Consider the following 25,847-nt stretch of genomic DNA (forward strand, 5'->3'; position numbering starts at 1 on the left):
TATGCTGGGGCTGCACTGCACAGCGCCTGGGCTCCTGACCCGGATTTGTATTGGCCCAAAGAAGGTACCATCCCTTGCACCTCTTCTCCCCGGGAAAGCTCCCTCACCCTGAGGAACGGCTCCATCTTTCTCAAGTCACTTTGTGTGCACAGAGGCTCCTGTCCGAGACCCAACTGCTCTGTCCCGCACTGGCCAGCGAGGACTAAGAGTGCCCTCTGCTGCACTCTTCCTCCTTCCACGGCAGTGCTCCGCTTGCTCTTCGGGAACAAACAAAACGACTCTTTAACACAAAACAACTCTTTCGTGTTCTAAAGGTCTGCCGTGCTGGCTGTGCACAAGCCTGGTGCTGTATTTCAGCAGCAAACAGAAAGGATCATGACCCGAGATAAAGATGTGTGAGATCCTGCATCCATCCCAAAGCACTTTGGGGGACTGATGTCCTTTATAAAAAACTTTCATCCAGCAGCTTTTCATTGCCTTGTAAAATACGCAGCTCCTCATGCAGGAGTTCTAATCATGAAACTTTCATTCCCCGAAGCTGACAGGTGATGCACAGCCAGACGTGGTACCTGACAGCACCGAACTACCCGTCCCTCCCTCCTGCTCAGACTCTGAACACCACAAATCTCTGTTGAATCACTCCTCATCTCTTGCAGCCGAAAAGGAACGGCTGTAGGTAGGGAAAGGGGGTCTGTGTCAGGAAAGCTGTGCCAGGCTTCATACTCGGAAGTAGAAAGAGGAAAAAATGAAAAATAACAATCCTGCTTTTACTGGAGTTTGATTTATCAATTTGGAAAGCAACCGAGCTGCGGGTAGCGGTGGCAGCCCCGTGACCGCCGGAGCCGCAGGAATCCACTCGTGCTCCCTGGAATTTGGACACTTTTTGTTGCACCCTTTTGGGCTCGGTTCCAGCCTGTCACTCAGCGCGAGGCCCGCCCCTTCCAGAGGATATTTAAGGAGAAGCTCCTGTGCAGCTTGTTTCAAAGAGACGGGAAACTCCGAAGGAGCGGGAGGGAGTAGCCGGCAGCCTGGATCCCTCCCCTGCCCAGTACTCGGGATGCCTGGCAACTTGGGGACAGTGACCCGGACCCTGTTCCTGCTCCTCCTCGCCCCTGGCTGGGTACGTACGGCCCTACAGCAGCTCCGCCGGGGCACTGCAGCTTTTTCCTTCGATGCATGCGAGGGCTTTGGGCTGAGAGACTTTTCCCGGCTGCCACCTGCTCCCGAATTTCCGAGGGAAGCTGGGCTGGAAGCAGAGCGATGCAAACGTGCCGTGTAACTAAACCACGGTGGGAGCTGCCCCAGGTAACGCGTGTCATCCACGGATCTCAGAGCTCCTGGCACGCGGGTATACCTTTTGTTTCCTCCCACTCCTGGAAGCCAGAAATCGGCCCTGGTCTAGAAGCAGGAGAAGAGAACAGAGAGAGGGGAAGTCTGATTTTATGTCATTGCAAAGAGTAACAGTCTCGTATCCCAGTTCCTTACCATCACCATCCTTCCCCAGCTGTCACTGAATCCACCCATATGCTCCCAAAAGCAGTGATCCCGAGGGGAAAATTAGACTGCAGCCTCTCCAGAGCAGGATTTGTGCCTGTTGTCCTGTTAATACAAGTTCTTGAGAGAGCAGCTGATTCCTCTTAGGACATTTGTGTGCTGTTCTCGTGCCAGCAGTATCAGGAACGTCAGTGCCATCATTAAATTCCTGTAAGTGCCGTTTGGATCAGTGAAACTGGGTTCACAGAGCCCCTTGCAGGGCTTGTTGTGCTGAGAGAGGCAATCAGCTCCTGGTTGGATTGCTCCTGGCAGCGCTCAGTGTGTGCCAGTCCCTTTCCTGCCAAGAACATGTCCCGGTCTGCGATCTAAGGGAAACTGCTGCCATTTGGGGTGGGCATCTTGATTCTTGCGCTGGCTCAGCTTTGGCAGCACCATGTAGCTCATATAAACAATAACAGTCAATCCCACCACTGTGACCCTTGCTTACCACTCTGAGACAGGTAATTCTCCCTAAACCTGCCAAATGCCTCAGAAACGTGACTTTTGACTGTCTTGGAGCATTAGATTGGATTCAGTGACCTTAGAGGTCTTTTCCAACCTTAAAGATTCTGTGATACTTTGTGGATTGAGGCAGGAAATGAGAGCTGTTGCTCCTGAATCTGCCTCCTGTGTTGTTCAGAGGTGGGAGTTGCTCCAGGATAACTGGGAGTTATGTTTAGGCTCATCCTGGGCAGGTCTCCGTATCCCCGTGCTCTGTCTGTGAAGGGGGTCACTGGTTCTTGTCTCTCCAAAGGAGCTGTTGTAGAATGTGCTGCAGCAGCCTTAGGAAGGCGCCTTGAGAGCCTGAGATGGAGAGAAAGCAGGGGTTACCCACAGTAATTCAGTGTTTGAAGGATGAACAGCTGTGTTTTGGCTGCTTAGTCTTGGAGCACTAAAAGAACCAGCTGGGTGTTCATTATATCACTTCTACCTTGCAGCATTAACCCATGGCTCCATAAGCTCTTTGCAAACACCCAGCTCAGCTCAAAATTCACCTTTCCCTGCCCTCTGAGTGCAGTCATGAGCCCAAACACATTTTAAAACATCCTCTTTGGTTTGGCTCCCTTAGCTGGTTCCCTGGGCTCCTGTAGACATTCGTCAGGAATGAGAAATCCTGACAGTACCATGGACCTACTGCAGTGGTGGGAGCTCATGTTACAGCACTTGTGCTCTCCTGAGGGTGCAGGGGAAGAGGTTTTATGTAAATATGAAGCAGGAAGAACATTCTCACGTTCTCTTACCTGCAGGTAACTGGTTTTGGTGCTGGCAGTTGGGAGGGAGCTTGTTCTGGCTTGTCAGCTGAGCAGATGAATCTGGGGAGTTAGAGATGGAGAATGGAGCAGAGCAGGGGAATCCCCTGGTCTGAGTGTTGGCTTGGCCATCGATGGGATGGCTTGGCCATCACTCAGGGATCCTGGGAGTCCCACAGCTTCACACACAGTGTTTGTGATGGATGCAAGAGCTGTCAGCAAGGCCAGGAGCAGGGAGAGCCAACATTCCAGGCTTTAGAACCATCTTAAATCCATAGCCTTGATCTCTGACAGTGTTTCTGTTCTGCTGCTCTCAGAGTTCACAGAAATGCTCTGCCAACCTCAACAGAAGCCAGGTCAAGGTTGTAGTGAACTTTAAGTCAGGAGCATGCCCAGTGAAGGTAGAAGTGAGTTTTGGGGCAGCCCTTTCTTGCAGAGGGAAGAAAACAAAATGTTCTCTGAGTTGAATCCCTCTGGACCCAGGTCAGTGGCAGGTTATGTGGAAGTGTTGGGCTTTGTGTTACCTTTGGGTCTGCAACAAAGCCCTGAATTCCAATCCTGGCAGTTACTGGGAACAGTTTGGGGAGTTCTTTGGGGCAGTTTTAGGGCAGTTCTTTGGGCAGAAGAACCAGAAGCAGCCCTTGGAAAGAATGCAGGGTGGAGGATGCTCCATGCAAAACCAACATAATCCACTATTCAGCCTCTCTGAAAGAAAATTCAGTAATGGAGGGCTCAAGGAAGTCGGTTCAACATTGACTTTCTCCCAGCTGTTCCCAACTTGAGAGGCTCCCTAGCCAGGCAGTTTTTCAGTGCTCTGGCTGTTGGGTGTGTGTGAGCCAAACCCCATTCCAGCTCATTCCCTCCTCTACCAGACCTAGGAGAGCAGCAGGAGTTATAAATAGCTCGGGCTGACTTTGCTCAGCAATAAAACCAGCAAACAGGAGCCCCAGCACCTCCTGGGCAATGGAGGGAGACACATCTGAGCCGACTGGTGGGGGCATCTGGGAGTATTTAGAAGGGTCCTGAAAATCATGATGAATTGGACTTTTGAGCTGACGCCTGGGGGAGCTGAGGCACAGCATAGGTGGGTGCAGGGTCACCCGGCTGGTCTCTGATGCACAAGAGATCTGAATCTAGATGTTCTCCTGCTGAAAAGCAGCTGTGATACAATGAGGAAATGAAGGTGCTGTGAACAGAAGGTAAAACCAGGTGGACTGGTTTGTGTGGGTGAGTTATTAAGGAAATAACTAGTGCCAGCAATGATTAATGAGGGTGGGAAAGAAAACACACAGAATTGTAGAATCATGGAATGGTTTGGGTTGGAAGGGATCTTGAAGACCATCCAGTTCCATCCCCCTGTCATGGGCAGGGACGCCTTCCACTATCCCAGGTTGGTCCAAGCCCTGTCCATCCTGGTCTTGGACACTTCCGGGGATGGGACAACTCAGTTGGGTTTAAAACGGTTGTGTTCTGTTATCCCAAAAGAGCTTGTTTTGGTCTGGATTTCAGCAGGAGAGCTATTTTGGGAGTGTTTCTTTCTATGGCCTGTGGCTGACACTGCATTGGAAAATGCCTGTTACCATTATTTTTTCTTAAGTGCATGGATTGCATCTTAATATAGATCCTGTGTTAGGAATGCTTTGTCTCTTGTGTGATCTCACGTCCCCCCCACCCCAGCTCATCTGGGGCTGAATAACACGTTCCTTGGCAGCTACATGGAAAAAAGTTGGGAAGATTTCTGTATTTTTAGTTCTTTTAATGCACTTCAGCAGTCGGGAATTGATTCTTGTGACATGCCAGGTCCTGGTGAGTGGCTCCCAGACAGTCAGCGGGGAAAAGCTGAGCTGCAGGCTGGAGAGGCTTGTTTCCAAAATACTTTGTGCTAGGAGTTATCCAGGAGAATTATGCTGATTCCTGCTGAGCAGGGAGACTGGGAGGACTCACCCCTGGGGACCACCTGAGAGAATGACTGGAGCTGTGTCAGGAGTGGTTTAGATGGATATTAGGAAAAGATTCTTCCCCCAGAGGGTGGTCGGGCACTGAACAGGCTCCCCAGGGAATGGTCATGGCCCCAAGGCTGCCAGAGCTCCAGCAGCATTTGGACAATGCTCTAAGGCACAGAGTGGGATTGTTGGGGTGTCCTGTGCAGGGCCAGGGGTTGGACTAAATGATCCTTGTGGATCCTTCCCGACCTGGGATATTCCATGACTTTGAGGGAAGGTTTAGCCCAATCCCAGTCCCGCAAGTGCTGTGTTGGTGACACAGTTGTACAAAGAAGTTGGCACCTTCTGACCCCACATGAGCTAAAGTGAGAGCAACAGTCAAAACAGCTGGAAAAGTTTTCCTACTGTGATTGGTAACAAACACAATGTCCAAGGAAGCTGCTTCACAAGTGAGAGCTGGATGGGATCTGACAAGTGCAAACAGAGCCATAACAAGATATATTTTTTGACCTGTTCCAGGTGCATGTCCCCCTCTCTGCTGCCCTCAAGGCCATTCCCAGCTCAGCTGCTGCTCTCCTGGGGTGACAGCAGAGCTGTGAGGGGTCTGCCCCACTGGATGCTTCCCTCTCCACCCTGCTCACAGCAGTGTTTTGGTGGCATCATCCATGTGTGAGGGTTGTGTCAGCCCTGGATGGTAGCTGAGCTGTGTCCAGAGTGGTGGAGTGGTGCATGGAGTGGGGCAAGGGGGAATTTGGATGGGCAGGATCTGAACTGAAAACCAGGCTGGAGTTGGCACTGATGTTTCTGAGGAGGTTTCAGAGGATCTCTAGAGACCACACATTCTGCACTGTTCACAGTCAGGGTGTTACATCTTGCCCAAATCTGGGCACAGCCAGAGCTGAGCTGGTGCTCCTGCTCTGAGCTGATGCAGGACAGGGATTCATCAGCTCAGTGACTGGGACGCTGGACACATCTGGGTTTTCCAGAGCAGGTAACCCACCCTTCAGCCATAGCCTGGTCTCTGTTTAGTGTCTGAAGTGTCATAAAGCCAGGGGTGGGTTTCAAGGGTTGTCCAGTGAAATGCTGCCAAAGGGGGGCATCTGTGCAGTCACAAGGTCCCCAGGAAGGTTGGTTATGCTGTGTTCCTTGGAAAATGGAAAGCAGAGGGTACATGTGATAAAGAAGAAAGTGCGAGATGCAGGGGACGAAATGGGCCTCGGGAGCTTCTGGGGTTTTCAGCATCCCCACAGTCCCACTGCCTGGCTTTGGGCAGGTCCTGTTGCTGTGCACATCGCTTTTCCAGCTTCCACTGGGTCTGACGCTGCTGCAGAGGCTTTGATGTCTGTCCTGTGTAAAAGCTGGAGTTTCTCGCTGTTAATAATTACTACTTTATTGCTTCCAGGGAAGTGGAGGGTGAGCTGTGCAGGGGACTCTGAGCTACCACTTGTTCTGTTTGTTTTGTCTCTGCTTCCCAGAGGCATCATTTTTCTTTTTTCCCCTTGAGCTCCAGCTGAAATAGGGATGAGGAAAACATGAGTCCTGTGAGTCTTTGGGAGCTGCACACACCCCCCTGCAGCAGGGCTGTCCCACTCTCTCTGGGGTGTCTATGCCCGCAGCAGAGCTGTGCTTTTCCTCTCCCTGCCCGGCTGCCTTGCGGAAGACTCATTCTCTCCATGGCTTTTTGCCTTCCAGGTAGAACCACAGGCCTGCACGTTCCCATGCCAGTGTCCCTCCCAGCCTCTGCAGTGCCCTGCAGGTACCAGCCACGTGTGGGATGCCTGTGGCTGCTGCAAGGTGTGTGCCCGGCAGCTGGGCGAGCTCTGCTCCTTGCACAGGCCCTGTGACCATCACAAGGGACTCTACTGTGACTTCTCCAAAATCCACAGAGGCAGTGGGATCTGCTTAGGTGAGAGCTGCAGGTTCTGTCCTTGTGTGGTTTTTCTGTGGTGCCTCCCAGAACACCCATCAGAACTTCCTTGGAGCTTCATCCAGTGTCATGCTGGGAGATCAGTGCCAGCCCTGGGAACAGCAGATCCCCTGGCACACACACAGCTGCCTTCCCACAGCTCCAGCCAGGCGCGAGTGGGGCTGTGGGACTCTCATGTGTCCTGTGACATCCTCAGGGATGTCATCCTCTATCCCTTTGGGTAAATATCACCAATCTGATCTCTTACTGAAAGTACTTTTTCTTGGAATATCCCACCCCAAATCCCTCTGCCTTGTGCCAGGGATGGGTGTTCTGCACTTGGCTGCTCCCATGAAAGAGGCAAAGTGTATTTCTGACTGTACTGTGTGGGTGGGAAGAGCTGAACAGCTCCTTCACCACATTGTGTCTGTGTGGAACATGAGAATTCCCAAGCCAGGTAATGGAAATGCTTTCTCTCTTGATGCCTCTTTTCAGCTAGAAAAGAAAAATATTTTTGATTTATTTTTTTAAATTTAGTAGCTCCTTGTAGAGCAAGCAGAAATTATTTTGGTCTAGAGGAAAATAAAGTATTTCCTCAACTTCCTGGTCTTTGTTAAAAAACAAGACTCCCCTACCCCATCTCTGACAGGACCTGACCTTTTTTTCTTAAATTCAAGCTTTTCAAAATAGTCAGGAAGACCTGAGAGCTGGCAGGTTGGTGTGAGCACTTAGGGAAATGTTTGGCCACAGCACTGGATGTCTCTGGAAATGATCCAGCACCAGCCTGAGACAGAATCAGAGTATCATGGAACAGTTTAGCTTGGAAGGGATCTTAAAGCTCTTCTTGAGCCACCCCCTGCTGTGGGCAGGGACACCTTCCACTGTCCCAGGTTGCTCCAAGTCCCATCCGACCCGTCACCTGCAGGCCCCATCCACTGGTAGGAGGTGCAGGGAGCTGGTAGAGCTTTATGGAGCAGCTCTTTCGTTTGGGGGTGGGTGGTGCCAGGCAGAACCGGGGAATGAAGAGCTGGATCACTCCATGGGCGCCGTCATGGAGCCTTAATTGGATCAGGTCAGTGGGAAAGGGAGGTCATGGAGGGTAAATAAGGCACAACAGAGCAATTGAGTTTGGAAAACAGTCAACCCCTGGAGCGGCCTGCTATTCCTTGGGGAATGGCAGGGGGAGGGGAGAGGGAGGAGAGGGAACAGCATGATCCACTCAGCGGGATGGGAGAGTGCACAGGCTGGAAGAACAGGGAGAGAATGTTTAAAAGTAAGTATGAATGGTTGTGTAGAGGGGGGGTGGATGGATGGCTTCCACTTTGATGGAAAAAGTGAGGATTTTGAAATGTCCAAGTTGGAGCACGGGAGTATTTTTATCCCAATGACATTGAAAAGAGTTGCAAGATGAGATGCAGGTCTGGATAGGAACAGAGATTTGTGTCCCCTCAAGGGATGGGGATGCAATGGAAAGAGATTCTTACTCCTTGTTTGATTCAAACACTTTCTGTCTGAAACAGTGTCCCCCAGGCAAACAGGACTAAGGGGAAAACAGATCAGGTTTCCTGGGAAGCCTCCACAAGCAGCCAAAAATCCTTCCCCATAGAGGTTTGCATGGGGTTTTTAAAATGTTTTTTCTTAAGATTCAGGATTGCAGAAAGCAGCAGCTGCTGAAAACTGTCCAAAATCAGGATTTCTGTCCTTTGAACAACTCTGAGATTTCAACATTTAATTTCAGGCTGAGAGAAAAAAATACATTAAAAAAAAAAAAAAATATATATATATATAAATATATGTATGTATGTATGTATAGGTATATCAATATATTAAAAAAAAAATATCAAAACTTTCCATGACTTACTTAGAATACTCACCTGTCTGTGTCAAAACTTTCCCTTTCCATTCTATCAAAATATTTCACCTTGATCTTTATAGTATCTAAAATAATTACCAGAGCAAAACTCTTCCCTCTATGGATACTATCCCACAAGTATTTTGGTTGAACATAAAGGACATCTTTCATATCAAAGTGAAATGCTTCAGTTGGTTCTTCTTGAAAACATTCCTTGTCTTAATCAGGTAAGAGATTTCTGCTGGAAAACTTCCACTGGGAAAGTTCTGGCTAATGCAGTCATAAGAACTACTTGGGAGCATTGTCGCACCTGCAGAGTAAAGGTTGCTGCTCTGTGTCAGATATTGATGAGTTTCCTTTTTTTTGCCCATTTAAGTTTTATAGGGAAGGAGGGAGAGACTGATAGGATGTCTGGAGATGAGAGATCCAGAGATCAGAAGGGAGAGAACTGGAAAAAATTGAGGCTGGAAGGAGGAAGAGATTTGTGCATCGCAGAGGGGCCAAAAAGGTCACCAACCCAAAGTGTCATTTTCCTTTGTAGGTACCATTTGCCATGGGGGAACCAGCTGTTCTTAGAAGAGTGTTGCCTTTTGGTATCTCAGGAATATTGAGGAGCAAAGCCACGCTCACGTGCCATGTCAGGAATGTGTCTTGCACAGCACCACTGACCGGTAACTCCGAGCTGGCTGGGAAGAACTCTGACAGGGAAACAGGCTCTTTACAGGCTCCAAAGACAAAATCACACTTAGTAGCTCATCCAAGTGGAGAAGAAATTTTTCTAGAGAATTTTGGGAGGACCAGCACTTCTGAAAAATCAGTGTCAGGAACAGCCTTGGGTCCAGGGAGGCAAATATGAGACATCCAGCACTGGGATGGCAGAGCAGGGGAGGGTGGGCTCTGTCCCTCCTCAAGAGCTCCATGTCCCCAAGGCAGGGAGGGCTTCAGCCTCCTGCTCACTCCTCCTTCTCCTCCTCTTCCTCCCCCAGCTCATGAGGGTGCAACGTGTGACCTGCTGGGCAAGATCTACCTCAACGGGGAGAGCTTCCAGCCCACGTGCAAGCTGCAGTGCATCTGCATGGATGGGGCCATCGGCTGCATCCCGCTCTGCTCCGACGACCTGCGCCTGCCGTCCCCAGAGTGCCCCAACCCCCGGAGGGTGAAGTTCCACAACAAGTGCTGCGAGGAGTGGGTGTGTGAGGAGGGCAGCGAGGAGAATCACTTTGGAACGGCCATGGCGGGTCAGTGGGGCATGTGGGATGGGGTCGGGAACTGTTTGCTGAGGAAGAGGGGTGGATTGGGGCACCAACTGGTTTGGGGCTGGTAGTGGGTTTGTGCATCATCATGGTGGGGGTGGGTACCAAGTATTGAGCTCCAGAGCTGGACACCAGCTCCAGCCCACCCAGCTGCTCTCTCACTCCCTTTCCCAGCTGGACAGGGGGGAGAAAATAAATGGAAAGTGACTTGTAGGTTGAGATCAGTGAAAGTTGCATGTACACAAGCAAAGAGAAAAAAAAATAGGTTTATTCTTTCCTTCCCATCATCAAGTGGTGTCCAGCCACTTCCTAAGAAGCAGGGCTTCAGCACACGGAGTGATTGCACCAGAAGGCAAACACTGTAAATAGCGAATGCCCCACCCCCCACCCCTTTCCTCTTCCTTTCCTTAGCTTTTATATCTGAGCTGACATCGTACAGTCTGGAATATCCCTTTGGTGAATTTGGGTCAGTTGTCCACTCCCAGGATCTTGCCCCACTCCCAGCCCCTTGATCGGGGGTGGGGGGGGAGGAGGGGGAAGTTGGAGAGACAGCACTGATGCTGCACCAGCCCTGCCCAGCAGTAGCCAAAAACACCGGTGTGTTATCAGCATCTTTCCAGCTCCCACTGCAGAGCACAGCACCGGGACGGCTGCTCTGGGAACATCAACTCCAGCTCAGCCAGACCCAACACAAGGTGAAACCTCAATGGTGCTATGGGAAGGCTCCTGTGTCCTGAAGTGTCACAGCAGAACTGGCTGGAGCTGGGCTGTGTAGGAAACAGCCCCTGCTCACCTGCATCCCCTTCCTGCTAAGAGGCCAAGCATCTCATGGGATGGGCCAGACCTTTGCTGCTGTTCCTGACGTGTTAGGCTGAGTTGGGAGCAGCCGTGGAGCTGCCATGTTCTGTCCAAAGCCCTCAGCCTTGCCTTGTGTCTCTTCCTCATGGCTCAGTTTTCAGGGAGGATCCAGCTCACAAGCCAGAGCTGAACAACCTGCAGGAGAACTGCCTGGTGCAGACCACGGAGTGGAGCGCGTGCTCCCGGAGCTGTGGAATGGGCATCTCTGCCCGCGTGACCAACAACAACCCCCAGTGCCGCCTGGAGAAGGAGACGCGGCTCTGCATGGTCCGGCCCTGCAGCTTCTCCATGGAGAAAACCAAGGTACAGTGCTGGAGGAGAGGAGACGTAGCATCCCAAATGCCAGGGACAGCCTTGGGAATGATCCTGGGTCACAGGGTTTGCTCTGTGCTTCCACTTCCTCTTGTGTCCCATTGCCCAGCGATGGGGTCAGAGCACAGGCCTCAGTGCATCTTTCCTGTCGCGTCCATGTTAATCCATCCATTCTCTCCCTAGAAGGGGAAGAAGTGTGTGCGGACCCCAAAGCAGCGCCAGAGCCTCCACTTTGAGTTTTCAGGATGCACCAGCACCCACTCCTACCGGCCCCGGTTCTGTGGCGGCTGCTCAGATGGGCGCTGCTGCACCCCGTTCCTGACCAGCACCATGGACGTGGAGTTCCGCTGCCCCGAGGGGGACTTTTTCCAGAGGAAGATGATGTTCATCAAGATGTGCTCCTGCCACTACGACTGCCCCCGAGACAACGACATCTTCCTGGCCACGTATCACCGTCGGATGATCGGAGACCACATCAAGACCGAGCGGCAATAGCCCTGTCTTGCCGGTTCCGAGGTGTCCGGGAGGGCTCTGCAGTGCTTTCATGGCTGTGTCCCGGGACAATGCAGCCTCTTCCCCCTCTGTGAGGGGCTGTGCCTTCCACAGCAGCACCATTCACACAAGTGGTCCCTGTTGTTTTCCCAACGAGCCGAGGGGGAAGAGCCCCAGCTGCCCCAGCACCCTGACCCCCACCCACAGCGGTGCAAAGATCAGTGAAGGAACCAGAAACAGGCTTGAGCTGCAAACTTGATCCGTATTCCCACTGGCCAGAGGGGAGAGTGGATCAAAGTCATGTGGCTCCAGCCAGTCTCCAGCCCAGAGCACAATTCCTGATTCAGACCCCTGGAGTTCTTCCAGCATGAGCTGGGGATGGACCAGGCTGCCAGGCCAAGATGTGTCCCCTGCAGGTGCCGCTCTGGGCAGCTTTTAGTGGCTTGATGAGCGTTTCATGGAACCATGGAGTGGTTTGGGTTGAAAGGCACTTTAAAGCTCATCTCATTTCAACCCCCTGCCGTGGACGCGGACACCTTCCACTAGACCAGGTTGCTCCCAGCCCCGTCCAACCTGGTCTTGGACACTTCCAGAGATCCAGGGACAGCCACAGCTTCTCTGGGCAACCTGTGCCAGGGCCTCCCCACCCTCACAGGGAGGAATTTCTTCCTAATCTTGTCAGAAATGGCTCTGGGGGGGGGGGGGGGGAGAGGGACTGGACCCCACTAGCTCACACATGCACAGGGAGGCTGCAGCTGTTTCAGCTCTGGAGTCTTTGCTCTGGATGTTTGTAAGCAGGAGGAACACCATTCAGCTCTGGTCTCCCTGGAGAGTTTAAGGCACTGGCAAGGGAAATTCTCATATTTGTAAATGGAGCAGATCCCTTCTGGAGCTACTGGGGCAGTGCCATGGAGAGCTGTTGGCACTGGCATCTCCAGCGGTGGGATTCCCTCCTGGCCACAGACCTGGCAGAGTCTCTCTGCCATTAGAGACACCTCATTGCCAGCCCATAGGTCCAGGAAAGGCCACCAGTAGCCAGTGCCAGTGGTGTGTCCAGCAGCACCTTGGCAGCTCTGTGGGACTGCTAAGGTCTTGTCAGGTGTGGAAAAATCTTCTGATTTTTAGCAGAAACATCCAGGTACAGGACCTGATCCTGTTTCTTAAATGATCCCTGCCTATCACCATTGGAAAACACAAAGAATTCCTCTTCCAGCCAGGCAGGAGCAGCAGCCCCAAGGCTTCACCTCACCATATCTTCCCCCAAATCAGAGCCTGATGCCAAGGGACAGTCCTAGCTGTCCCCAGCTGCTACCCTGAACTTCCAGACTGACACACTAGCTCAGGGCCCATGTCCCATCCCAGGCCCTGTTCTTTCTCTCAGCCTGTGGCAGCTCATGAGCCTTCAGCCTCCTATAATTGATTTGAACTGTAAATAATTTTTCTGATGTTGTTTCTAAGGCCTTTGTACAGTCCCAGTATCCTGTTGGCACAGCCCTGCTCAGGCTGTTTCCCCTCTCTGAGCTTCTCTCCTGCTGTTCATATGGCTGCTGAGCCTCAAACCATGCTGAGGTTGCACTTTACTCAACGCTAATAAATATCTTTTATTTTTTATATCCCTGAACTCATCCCTTTGTGTGAGGCTGCATCCTGGTTCCCCCTCTGACCTTTCCCCAGTGCTACCAGCGTGCTGGGACCAGTGCTGGGACCCTCTAGAGAGTTGATGGCTGGGTGCTGGAGGGGAGGGGGTGGCAGGGGGTTCTTTTCCCCTTCCCAACTAGCAGCAGGATTGATGTTAGTGTTTCACAGGCATCTCTGCGGCCCACAAAACACAGCTCCTCCCTCCACTGCTTGGAGGGGGGACAAGCAGAGCCCCCCTCCGCCTGCGGAAGGACCCACAAGTCCTTAATACCCGATTAAAAATAACCCCGGGAGCAGATGTGAGCAGAAGTCGGTGATAACAGGGCCAGAACGCGAGGGGCTTTGCAGTGGCTTAACAGCTTATGGATTCATCCCCCTCTCATCACATTAGCCAGGGACTCCCCTCTCTCCCACCCTGGCACCGCGGCAGGGGCGAGAGGCTCTTCCTGCTCCCAAACCTTCATCCTCTCCGGGGAAGGCTTAGGGCTTCCGGGCAGGGGTGGGTGACGGGGGAACAAACCCCTGTCACGCTCGAGCTGCGTGGTGTTGAGGTTCGGAGCTCGGGGCACGATCCGGCCCGTGGATCTCTGGGGGCTGCAAAGGCCCTGGGAGAGGCAGCGGGGGACACACAGTGACGGTCCTCGCCAGCGTCCCCATTAGATGGCACCAGGCACCTCCCCATGGGGACACCCCGTCCCCAGGGCAGGGTACGGGGATGTAGGGGGCCCCAGGGGTGCTGGGAGGACCCGGCTGCTGAGCGTGACCCCGGCTAGCACCCGCCTACTTCAGCCCAGTCCCGGCACCCAGTGCCCCCGCAGGACCACCACCGCCAGGACAGCGGAGAGGGCAGCGAGGCCCTTGGTGCTGGGGCCGAATTCCATCCTGCCGCCACCTCCATCCCCGTCCTCGGGGAAGCCCTGTTCCCCCTTATCTCCGCAGCAGCCGCCTGCGCGGCACCGATAACCCGGGCGTGGCCCCAGGGATGGGGTCGGGTTTGGCGGCACTTCAGTGACCCTGACGCCGTTACCGGCTCCGGCCACGGCGCAGCCTCCCTGTGGTAGGCTCAGGAGGGGGACACCCCCGGCTCCTCCAGCCCTCAGCAGGGACGGGGTTTTCCCTAAGAAGACTTAGGAAAAGGGTGAAAGTGAGCAAAAAAATCGACAAAATCCCTGCTGCTGCTGGTTTTGGGGGGGATTTGGGGCTCTGCCATGGCGCGGGAGGAACCCCGGTGGGGGAACACCTTCTCCTTTTATGGGCCTGTGACGTCCCGGGGCGCTGGGAGGAATCTCCCGGCCCCACCCCCCGCCCGTCACCTGCGGGCCCCGCCCACTGCAGCGACGCGCGCCGGCCCCGCCCCCTCCGCGCGCTGACGGGTGGCGGCGGCAGCCAGTGGGCGCGGCAGTGGGGCGGGGTTCGCGTGGTGACGTCAGAGGGGGCGGGGCCAGCGGTGCAGGTGGAGGCAGCGCGGAGCGGAGTGGCGGCCCCGGTGAGTGGGGGGGGCGGGGGTCATGGGGGGAGGTGGGGGGCTCCTCGGGGGTCCGGCCTGTTATGGGGTGAGGGAGGTTTTGGGGGGGGGGGGGCTGTAGGGGTCAGGCAGGTTATGGGGTGCGGGGGTGCTGTGGGGGTCCTGGGGTGCTTTGGGGCATATAGGGGTCAGGCAGGTTCTGGAGGATTTGGGGCTCCCGAGAGGGACTCGTGGTGGGTCAGTCTGGTCGTGGGCTGCGGGGTCATAGGAGGGGTTGTGATGCTGTGAGGGCATACGGGGGCTCAGGCTGGTTATGGAGTGGGGAGGGTTACCAGGGGACATGGGGTGCTGTGAGGCAGGGGGTGTCTGGTGGGGTCAGGCTGGATGTGGGGTGACCTGGGGCTGCGGGAACCAGGGGCACCCGTAGAGGTCAAGCTGGATGTGAGGTGTTTTAGGGTGCTTAAGGGTTTGGGGGGGGGGGTGGGGGTGTCAGTCTAGATGTGGGGGACCCACAGTGACTGAGGTGTGGAGCAGGGGGTTTATGGAAAAATGGGGGATGTTCGGGGGCTGGGGGAGACCAGGGGAGCACCTGCAGCGCTGTCAGGAAGCCTATGGGGAAGAGGTGCTCTGGAGTGGGGGGATCCCCAGTAGGGTCAGGCTGGGTGTGGGGGAATGGCATGCACTAGGGCTGTCCTAGGGACTCTGAGTAGGGCTGAGGGGGAGGATGTGGGGTGGGAGGGCTGGCGTGCTCTGACGGGCCCACAGTGGGTTCATGCTCAGGAGGTGGATGGGGCCCTGCCTCATGGGGAGTGCCAACCCTGGGACTCGGATGTTTCCCCCCGTACTGTTGTTGCCACTGGTGCAGTGGAGGGGAAAAGGCAGGTGCAGCCTCGGGGAGTGGGGTCCCCCCTGCACCCCACAGTCACGGCAGCAGCACTGGTGTCCCTTCCTGGGAGGTGGCAGCTCCCGCTTTGGCATTTGGGTCCAGCTCTGGTTCTCGGAGCATTCGGTGTTGCTGGGGCTGTGCCCGAGGTGCAGCAGCTCAGCCTGTGGCTTCGGGACGGCCGCGGTCTCTCCCCGAGACCCCGTCTGCGCCCGCCGGGACGGTTCCCAAAGCCGGCAGCAGTGGCCGAGCTGCGGGGCGACGGGGGCTGCTCCTGCCGTCGATCCCTGCCCCGGCGCCGGTCGTGGCCGCGCTGAAACCTCCCATCGATTTCCCCACGCCCGCGGGGGGGTCTGTGTCTTCACGTCCCCTCCTCGACGGGGACACTTTGCGCTGATGTTGCAACCAGAGGCGTGTGCGGCGTGCCTGGCGGTTACTGCAATCTCTTCCTCTCCTGAATTTCGCCCTCCTGCAGTCGTGGTGGGACGAGAGGCTGGTGAGCCTGCTCGTTAGTCCGTGCCGTGGGCTGTGCCGGTGGTGGCTGCCTTCCCCGCTCCCTGGCGGGGTCCGAGCGGCTGGCTGGGTGGCAGGAGACAGCGGGGGCCAGTGACTATCTTTAGGGCTGTGTTGCAATGGAGGGGTGTGCCTTGGCTCGGCGCTACGGGCAGCCGCCTCCTCGCCGGAGGATTGACTTACGCCGAGGCTCCTGCATGGGGAAAGCCAACAACTGCTCTGCGGTTTGTGTGAGCAGGAGAGGCTGCGGTGGGGCTGTGAGGCTGAGCCAGGGGTCGGACAATGTCAGGGGCTGATAATCGGTCACACGTGCCCTGCCATGAGGTCAGGCTGTGTGAGGTGCGCAGGGCCGAGGTTTGGGGTGCAGCGTTGGCCCCTGGCACTGTCACTGTCGCACATGCCATGCCTGGCAGCGGGAACAGCTGAGCCGCAGCAAACAGCCAGCATGGGAAAGGCTGGTGGTGCAGGGAATCTCTGCTGCCTCCTGGGAGAGAAGTTGCTCTGGGGCACGGGAGCAAGTTGGGTTCTTGCAAGGTGCATCCCAGAACGTTCCCATCCCTGTGCTCCCTTCCGAAGGCTTAGCGAAGGTACAGATGCAGTTGTAGAAGAGAGCCAGAGTCAGGTCTCTTTTGCGTCCTCTTTCTGCCAGAGTAACCCTGTTAGTTCGTGGAAGTAACTTGCACTGGAGTTGGGGTGACATGGGACCAAGGTTCCATGTTTGGCTTAATCCTTCCTCTGAGCCATTGCCCTGCTCGTGCCCACTGTGCCTGTGGTGGTGCAGCTGCACCATGCCTGTCTCTGAGGAGGAGGCAGCTAAAACTTGTGGAGCCATTTGCATCCCACCAGGAGTACAGTTCCTCTCCCAGTTCCGTGGCCTGTGTAGATGTGGGTCTCCTCCAGCTCAATGTGCTGGCAGCCCTTCAGTTTCTCTCACAAAGTGGGGCACACGCTGCTTCTGCCTGTGGCGATGGTGACGGCGAGTCAGCAGCAGCAAAAAGTTGACCTGTGCATCAGACTGCTTCCCATGGTGGTGCTCAACATGTTCCGTGGATGTGGGGCTCCCCTGTCCCTTCCCTTCGCTTTTCCGGGCGCTTAGGAGAAACTTCAGGCCTTTCCAAGAGGGCTTGAAACCTGCTGAGGAGAGAAACTGCCTTCTCATCTGCAGCGGTACTGCTGGGATGAGGCTCCCTCTTCCTGACGCGCAGCCTGGCAGCTGGTGGAATTGCCTACAGCCGCATCGCTCTGCACCGCGCGTCCCCCCAGGCTGGCACGGTCCTTTCGGAGCCAGTGGTGGGGAGAGGATCTCTCGGCGGGAGGGCAAAACATCAGCTGTTCTCCGAGCAGGGCACTCTGAAGTTATGTCACTGATTTAATATACAGCAAGGTTTTTCTGAGCTCCCTCCCCAGCTATTGCCCGGAGGGCAAGGCAGGCTGCAGGTGGTCCCTGTCCCTGAGGGCAGGAATTGTCCTGTCTCTGCTCAGCAGTGTTTCACCTTTGTGTTCACAGCTGCAGGAAGAGGCTCGAGGCTGTGATGGCTGGAAGTGTAGGGTCATAATTGGCTCTTTGCCACGCTGGATGCTGCGGTTGGAGGTGTGATTTGGGAAGGGGGTGGACTTACCCACCATTAGCCCGGAGGTGAGCTGCCCAGGAAGGAGGGGGATGTCTCGGTTGTCCTTTTTATGAGTTTTGTTTCATGCAGTGATTTGTGGGAGCTCTGACTTGGGATTCATCGGGAGGGGCTGTAGTTGGTTGTCCCTATTTAGCCTGGGACCAGCACTCAGGGGATGAGCAGTCTCACGCAGCGGTTATCCCAATGAGGCCATGATGGTTTGGATCTCTCATGCCGGGACATTGGGACTTTGTCATGCCATCCCCTTCTGAGCTGGTGGGGACAGCCAGGGTGGGCTGGCTGGGGCTCTGGGGTCTGGCCGAAGCAGCCACCCCGACTGCCCACCTCTCCCCGCTAGAGGCTGCTGATGACCAGAGCATTTTCCGTCCCTGCTCTGAGAAAGCAGCGGGGTCTGGAATTTGCAGGGCTGAACATCCCGGCTTGAGCTTTTCTTGCTGATTCACCCTGTAGACAGCAGTGTGCTTTCCTTGGCAGTGGCCGGGTTCAGAGGGCACATCTGCTCCCCTGCCAGGCCCACAATAGATCTCCCCACTTCATTAAGTCTTAATTAGGTAAATGCACCATGTGCGAGGCCATTGCCAGGGGACATGGATCATGCGGGGAGCCGGGTACCATGGATGCCGGCTACCGCCCTGCCTGCCTCAGGGGTTTTTCCAGCTGGGTGCTGAATGTGGAATGAGTCCAGGCTCTCCTATTGTTTTCCCAGAGGATGTGAGCACAGGGACAAGCGCTTCAGCCCTCCGGCGTGGCCCAACTGGCAGAAAAGCCAAGGATTAGTTAAACCATGGAAGGGATCCTACACCGCTGGGCACAGCCGTGGTAAAGGGGCTGGAAAACCAGGACCCTGGGAAGATGATTAATCACATAACAATGAGGTGTAAAATGAAAGGCAGTGGCTGCTGCAGTGGAAGTGCCTGGGAAGGAGTTTGTGGTGTTGCACAAGCCCCGCTGCCTTTGCTGGGTACAGGCAGTGCCGGGTGGGCAGTGTGGTGCCAGCTGGCTCTGGCTCCAGGCACGGCTTCCCCGACAATGGCAGAGCAGTGCTTTACATAATCTGGGTCTTGCCAAACAAGCTTGAAGGTCTGGAAAATCCTCCTGCTATTGTTCATGCTCAAAGTTTGCTGAATTTCCTGGTTTGAGCTGCGGGGCTGGATTTTGTTTTGGGACTGCAGTGGGGGAAAATGCACTTTGCACAGAGGGAAGAAAAGGGTGTTTGTGGCGTTTAATCCACTCTCTGTAGATGAAACTATTTTTGTGGTTCACAAGAGGTTCTGAGCAGCTGCTCGCAGCTTTGTAGGACTGCAGGACTCTCTGTCTATCCAATTAGTATGGTTTGTGTCTAGTCCCCTCCTGATGCCCCCCGAGAAAATCCTGGACTACCAGATGAGGATGGGGCGCCATGGGCAAGGCTCACACAACCACCATCTGGGCTCCAGGCTTGGAGACTGTGTCGGGACACAAATGCGGTGTCAGAACAGCTTTGTGCTGTCTGAACCCCCTCAAGTCAGACCCTGAGGCTCCGGGAAGGCTCCAAAGCTGCCGCTTGTTGGCAGATTTTAGGAGAAGAGGCTTGATGGGAACTTGAGGTGTCTTCTTGTGCTGTGTCTCCCGGCTGGTGGTGACTTCCTGGTGATTTGGGGCAGCTGGGAACCCCTTTGGGAGGATACTGAGACTGTGGGAGCTCATCCTGGCCTGAGTAAGGCCACGGGCTCGACCTTGACGTGTTTACTGGTCCCTGAGAAGTGTTTTGGGGCATGGGGCCTGCCCTTGCTCCTCCATTTGCTCACCCCAAAGACCTTTGCCAATACAAGTAAAGCCCCTGTGTGCTATTCAGTTAAATGAACAAATCCTGTTAAAATGTTCTTTGCTCCTGTTTGTGGATAGATGACTGAGAAACCTGACTTTTCCTGCCATTCCTGGGAAAGGAAAGTTTCATAACAAGAAATGAGGTGAAGTTCTTGCTGGTCCACTTAATGCGAGGCAAGTTTTCGAGCCCTGGAAAGCAGCAGAGGAGGAGGAACCCCAGCCTGATGGCATGAATACATCCTCTTGTTAGAGACAGCTTTGAGAGCCTTTCATGTAGGTAATTACATATGGCCACAGTTGACCAGAGCTGGATTTAAGGAGGGGATGTGAGGCTTGGCATGTGCTGGGAGCCTTTGGAGTTGACTGCAGTGGCATTACAACAATCTGGTAGGTGTTGCTAACAAGGCAGTGCAGGGCAGCTATGGGGAAGCTCTGAGCTGCCTTAGGGCCTGGAGAACTTGGTGTTGGCACTGACCTCAGCTTTGTGGGGGGGAGTGGGGTGGACTGATGCCTCGAAGCATCACCAGGGTGTTAAGGCAGCTGTGTATCATGCTGTATGTGACTTCTGTGACCTGATCCCTCTGATTGCCACGGCGGTTTAGGTGCTCGCTGGATAGTACCAGCCATCCAAGGGCTTGTATTTCTACACCCACTCTCCAAAACCCCGTGGAGATGGGGTAAGCTGTTTGTGGGCACTTCAGAACGTGAGGGGAGCTCTTTGTCTGTGCTGAGGGTCTGTATTGGACAGGACAGCACAAGTTGCCTCCCTGCCCCTGAGTGAACTTAAATGCTGAGTGTGGGAGTGAGGGAGGGCAGATGTTAGCCCGGCACAGAGCCACGTTGAGCTGTAACGTGACTTCGTGCGTCTGTGTTGATGTTGTGCTGGAGGTGCCGTGTCTGACGTGGAGGTGAACCTCTCCCGTATGGCCGGGATTGGCCTCAGCCAATCCGGGGCTGCTCAGAGGCTCACAGGCTGGCAGATGGGGTCAGCACTGCTTGAGGATTTCCTCGGGTGCAGAGTGGAGGCTTTTAATAGCAAACGCAGACATCTGCATCATGGCATGGCCTGAAACTTGGCCCTAAGGATCCACTGGCAGCTGGGCACTGGCTGAACGAGATGTCCGTGGCCACTGAAATTTTTTCCGAGGTTTTGAGTAAAAATGAAATAAGACTTAAACCTATTGCTGGTGGGTTTGGGGTGCAGCTCCTCCCTGGGAGGTAGCCTGGAGAAACCCTGCCTTTCTTGGGAAGGTTATGTGGCCCCATCCCAGTGTGCTGTGCTGACAGATCCCGTGCCTCAGCTGGGTGCCAAGACTTCAGCCTTCTAGGAAAGGCAGCAGGAGCCGGTGAGGGTTTTCTTCTGCCATCCCATGGGCGCCTGGTGCTGTGCGAGCAGCGTCCGATGGCTCACATTGTGGTTGCAGCTTGCTCCATCCGAGCTGCCTTTGAGTGGAAACACACAAGATATCCAAGTGCAGAATTGATCTGTGCTGCTGACCTGGCTTATTTCTGGTGCTGCTGCTTTTTCTTTTGCTGTAGCAGGAGGTGAATTTGGTTTCGGCAGCTGCCTGACTCCGGCAGTTTGCATCCTGCCTTCCCTACAAATTGTCTTCATCCTGCTCAGCTTCCTGGCCCCTGTCCTGGTCAATATGAGGCTGTTATCAGAGCTCAGCAAGCCATGATGATCACATCCAAGTGCTGGACCTCAAACCACCTGGCAGTGCTGGGCTGGATGAAGAAGCTCATTTGCATGGGGTGGTTAATTCTCTGTATACTTTAATCTCTATGACCATCTGTGTTCTTTCCCAGGCTGGGGAGATGGGAGCTCTTGGGATTTTCCCAGGAGGTGAACATGGAGAGGATTGCTTATTCTGTGTATCCTGAAAACTGCCCCGGGTCAGAGCAGGACAGCCTCATTAGCTCGGGGAACAGTTGTTCCTGCATCTTTGGGCAAGGAGGCATCGACATGTCAGCTCTATCCTGGAGGCTCTATCTGGGGGCAAAGGCTAAAAATGGAAACCTCTGCAAATGCTGTCCAGCATCTGGTCCCAAACATGGAGGGTCTGTGACCAGCTTGGTGGGTACCATAGAGGGCTGAGGTCCCAGGGAAGGCTGTGTTGGTCTGAGGAGAGATAGCACACTAAAGCATCTCCTGGCCATCCCAAAAACCCTGCCCAGGATGTGGCAGCCTCTGGGGTGTGACTGCCCCACCAGCAGCCACTGCTCTCTCTGTCCTGGTGAACTGCTTGATTTGAGCCTCAGAAGCTGCTTCGTAGACTGGGGCGCTCACGCACAGCACCAAAAGCAGGGGACCATTGCCTGCACTAGCATCTCCAGACCTGTGCAGACTGCTACTGGCAGAGAAGCTTTTTCTGCAAGCAACACCTGAATTCTTTCCCATTTTGGGTTCTCACATTTGGAGCCTGAGGCTCTGCAGACCATTCAGAGCCCCAGTCAGGATCCCACTCACCACGGGCAGAGATGACATTGGCTGCAGGCGCTTTTGAGGAATGCCTATCCTGTGGGGCAGCATGGTCCTGCTGAGGCTGCTGCTGGCATTCAAATCCAGAGGGAACGATTCCTGCCCTGTAATTAAGCTCTTCTGCTCCTGTTCACCATGCTAATGAGCTGTCTCATGGATGTGCTCCTCACAGCCGTTCTGGATCCTCTGTGTGGCTCCGAAGCTGGAGGTGACTTTCCAAGAGAGTCACCTGCAAAGGGCAAGATCTCCATCCCTGTCACATTGGGTTGAGGCATGTGGGCTGGGAACCTTTGACTGTGAAGGCTTTTCCCTGACTGCACCCTGTGTGCTGTGAATTCTTCTGCCAAGGTACACCCTAGCTCCTTGGTGAGGGGAGCCTTTCCTGCTGTTCATGCTGGCAGGGCTGGACAAGATGGAAATGTTTTCCCAGCCTTCAGCTGCAGAACTGAGGCTGCCTCTAGAAAGGAGAGCTGCTCTTGACCTGCATCCAGGCTGGATAATAACACTTAAAAACCAAATGGTGCTCCAGCTCCTCTCCTGGTTCAGCAGTTTGGGTTTTCAGTCTCGATGGAGATGACGGCGCTGGGACTGTTGGCATAATGGTACATCCCAAAGGGTGGGTATGGGCTTGTGCCCATCTCTCCACCTGGTCTAGTGGAAGGTGTCCCTGCCCATGGCAGTGGGTTGGAATGGGATGAGCTTTAGGGTCCCTTCCAACACAAACCATTCCATGATTCTGTGATTCTCTGGCATGGCAGAGTGACTGTTGAGTGGCATCATGCCAGACTTGTGCCACGAGGGCTCGACTGTGTGCTTGTGTGAGGCAGGTCCCTGTACCCTCAGTGGGGCTGTTGTATGGGTTGAGGATCTGGCTGAATTTCGGCCCACCGGAGCACACAGCCAGCCTTGCTGTGGCTGGGAGCACCGTTGCTCTCTTGAATCTCTTCATTTAGTTAATGATCCTTTTGTTGAGAGGATTAGGGTTTAGAGGCCTCTGGCAGAGTGTTAATTAAATTAAGGCTCCTGGTGTTTTGTGGAGTTTTTGAAGCCCACTAGAGGGCTCAGTTGGAGCCTTGTGGAGTCGGGACTGGCGGCGCTGGGCTGTGTCCCGGCCTCCAGAAGTTTGCATGAGAAGTTACATAAGTCCGGAGGAGCTGGACGGGCGCAGAAGTGCACGGGGCCAGCCCGTCCAGCCTCCGCGGAGCTCACTGCTCCTCCAGCCCGGTTGTGCCCGGAGCTCGGCATTGCCTGGCCCGTGCCCTGGGGCTGGCCCCGGAGGCTGTACTCACGGGAGGCTGTACTCACGGGAGGCTGTACTCAGTGGACGCTGGCAGGCATGGGGTGCCTGCGTCACTGCTCGCTGTATTATCAGCGTTAGGTAATGCCGGGTTGATGTTTTTGACTTTTTTTTCCTTCCCCACTTGGTGTTTACATTTCTAAGAAGTGGCTGACCGTGAACATCCGGTTCCACCTTCACTTCTGGGAAGAGTCAGATACTGAAGTTTTCTCTGCTGCCTTGCTCATGTGGGTACAAGTGTGAGCACTTGGCTTTATGGCTCGAGGGGTTTTCTTGGTGGGTGCATGGGTTTTTCGTGTTTTGCTGGAACTGCTTATTAACCAGTGTCTGTTCTCCTTTCTCTTCTATCCATTGCCCCATGATGGATTTTGGTGCCTCGTCTGTGTGGTTGGCCCGGCTGTCTCATCTCTGGGTAAGTACCTGCTTTGTTAGATCAGTGGGAGGAAATGGTTGAAATGAGTTGCTTCAACTTAATGATCTGACCTATTTAAATAATAAACTGACCTGTTTATTCTGTCTTAAACTCTGAAGCATTGGTTGTTGTCAAACAGCATGATTTATTGTCTGTGTGTGTGTGAAGATTTTGGATATTGAAAAGCACTTAGCTGGCCTGGAAATTGCTGTATTTTATAATATGTGGAAGCCCCCAGCAGTAGTTTTTCCTACCAGCCTGGGCTGTGGAGCACTGACCTGGGGATAAAAACACACTAAGTGCCAGCAAGTGAGCAAATGGAAGGAAAAATGTTTTTGAGAATGGAAAGCAATGCTTCCTGTTCCTCCCAGGATGTCTCCTGACATCTGTTAGTGGCAAGTCAGTGCTGTGGTTGTGAAAGGGGCTCTCTGATGGCACTGGACCACCTTGCCCTTTGCAAGCCATGGATGTCTGGGGCTTTGCAGGGCAGGGAGAGGAGCCTGAGGCTCTTCTGGCAGGAGAGGAGGGGAAGTGCATGTCAAGCTTGGAGAAGAGCATCAGGCACTGATGTTTTCAGTTTGTGTTCATGGAGAGCCTGCTTTGCATGGGGGAAAAATTGCCCTGGTGGGGTGGATTCTTACGGTTTCCCTGCAGAGGTTTGGTGCCTCCCCTGAACTTGACCGTGAGGTGGTGTTTGTATATTCAAGCCTCTGAGGACAAGGTGTGTGTGCTCAGGGTAGAGGGAAGGAAGGGATCTGCTTGGTGAAGCTGTTTCTCTGGATGCAGTGGTGCCTTTGCATTGAGGTTGTGATCTCTGGAAAATTCAGTAATTCTAAATTTACTTTTTTTCTTTTTTAAAATTCAAACTGTCCTCCCATTAAGCTTTCCCCTCTACTGTCCATCACTCCTCTTCCTCAATAACATCCTCTCCTCTTCCAGTAAGAGCACATTTAGAGCAGTTCTGCTCTGTGCCTGAGCATTCCATTTGCTGCCAGTTATTGATGAAAGACTTGAAGGGAAAGCAGAGGAAGGTGCTGGGAACAGATTGCTTTTTTCTTAAACTCGACATCATTATACAATGCCTCATGGCGGGGCAGGAGAGATGAATCAAATCCAAGCACAAACCTGTTGTTCTTACTCAGAAGTGAGCACTATATTTGGAAGATGAGCAGCTGCCTCCTGATCTGAATGAGTTTTGCTACCAAATCTCTACAAGCAGGATCGTTAATTAACTAGAAAACCTGCCTTGGTCAGAGGTGCTGAGCTCCAACTCCACCAAACACCCGGCAGTCATTTGAATGCAGAATGAAACTCCCTCCACGTGAAAGGTACAGCTGGAAGCTGCTGTGAGCTTGGATGTGGAGCAAGATACAAGTGCTCACTCGTGTGATGGTTGGAATGGGTTAGTGAGAGGCAAAGCTGTACCAGCACAGCAGCTGCAGCTGTGCCAGGGTAGCCTGGAGCAGGTCTTTGGCCAGAGAGTCTTCCTGCTCAGTGCTTGAGCAGACCCTCAGGACAGTCACCCATCTGACTATCTCTGTGTGACAAGTCTCTGGTCAAGGGCAACTTTCTCCCTTGGGAAATGCTGATAACGTGGACAATCCCTGGTTTCCTCTCCCCAGAGCAGACTCTGTGTTATTTTACCTGTTTTCTTGCATGTATCGCACAGAGGGGAGAGAACTGCGCTTTGGTGGTCCTGCTTGTTACAGGCTTTGGAGGTTTTGATCCTGATATGAGATGAAATTTGCTGCTTGCTGAATACTTGGTGTCAATCTTTGTCAGCAAACAAGAAAGCCAAGTGGTACCTTGTTAGGGATGGCAAAGATAAAGGGGGTGTGGTACAGTTTCACTGGCTCAGGGACAGCCCTGACCCTCACCCAGCAGAGAAAACAGCAGGCTCAGATTACCTCTCCATCTTTAAGCCTGGCTTATCTTATAGGTAAACATAAAATGCATAGGAGTTTTAGTAAGATAATCTCCTCTCTTGACCTGGTAAGTGTTGGGCATCAGTCCTGAAAGTAACACACCAGCAGCTTCCATGGAGGGAAGCCGAGAGTAGCTGCAGGGCAGAAACCATGAAGGAAAATGCTGAAAATGCAAGAGGAGTCTCTGGTGGGGGTTTTGCTCTTGACCTTCGAGCTGAGATTCACATATGTTGCCATTATTTAAAGCCTGTCAAGAAATCCAAGGTGAGGTCATGGCTGAAAAATTGTTCAGAGCTGTGTCTGTGGTGGCAGGTGCAGGGTGTCTGTTCACAGGCTGCCTATGGGCTCTTGTCTTTCCGTATGGTGGCACTGGTGCTGCTGGAAGCCATGTGCTGT

The 25,847-nt window shown here is 53.9% G+C and overlaps 2 protein-coding genes across 5 annotated transcripts in view; both read left to right on the forward strand.

The window, feature by feature from the left end:
- The first annotated feature begins 973 nt into the window (after positions 1 to 973).
- On the forward strand, positions 974 to 11,994 carry LOC121661565 (CCN family member 2-like). Its single transcript, XM_042021874.1, has 5 exons — positions 974 to 1,120; positions 6,419 to 6,632; positions 9,471 to 9,722; positions 10,690 to 10,898; positions 11,091 to 11,994. Exons 1-5 carry the CDS (start codon positions 1,058 to 1,060, stop codon positions 11,400 to 11,402), a joined length of 1,050 nt encoding a protein of 349 aa, XP_041877808.1. The 5' UTR covers positions 974 to 1,057; the 3' UTR covers positions 11,403 to 11,994.
- A 2,474-nt stretch (positions 11,995 to 14,468) lies between these two features.
- Positions 14,469 to 25,847, forward strand: part of EPB41 (erythrocyte membrane protein band 4.1) — a 94,619-nt gene continuing 83,240 nt past the window's right edge. Inside the window, exon 1 of one of the 4 annotated variants that reach the window (XM_042021904.1) lies at positions 14,469 to 14,523. The gene's annotated coding sequence lies outside the window, so the exon portion shown is untranslated. Of the gene's footprint in view, positions 14,524 to 22,982; positions 23,196 to 23,355; positions 23,527 to 25,847 lie in introns of those variants that run through there. The other 3 variants (XM_042021878.1, XM_042021898.1, XM_042021876.1) reach the window with 3 other exon arrangements.

This window comes from Corvus kubaryi, unplaced genomic scaffold, assembly GCF_017639235.1.
Source record: "Corvus kubaryi isolate FWS band 111438036 unplaced genomic scaffold, C.kubaryi_AGA036_p1.0 37179, whole genome shotgun sequence".
NCBI classification, from domain to species: Eukaryota; Metazoa; Chordata; class Aves; order Passeriformes; family Corvidae; genus Corvus; species Corvus kubaryi.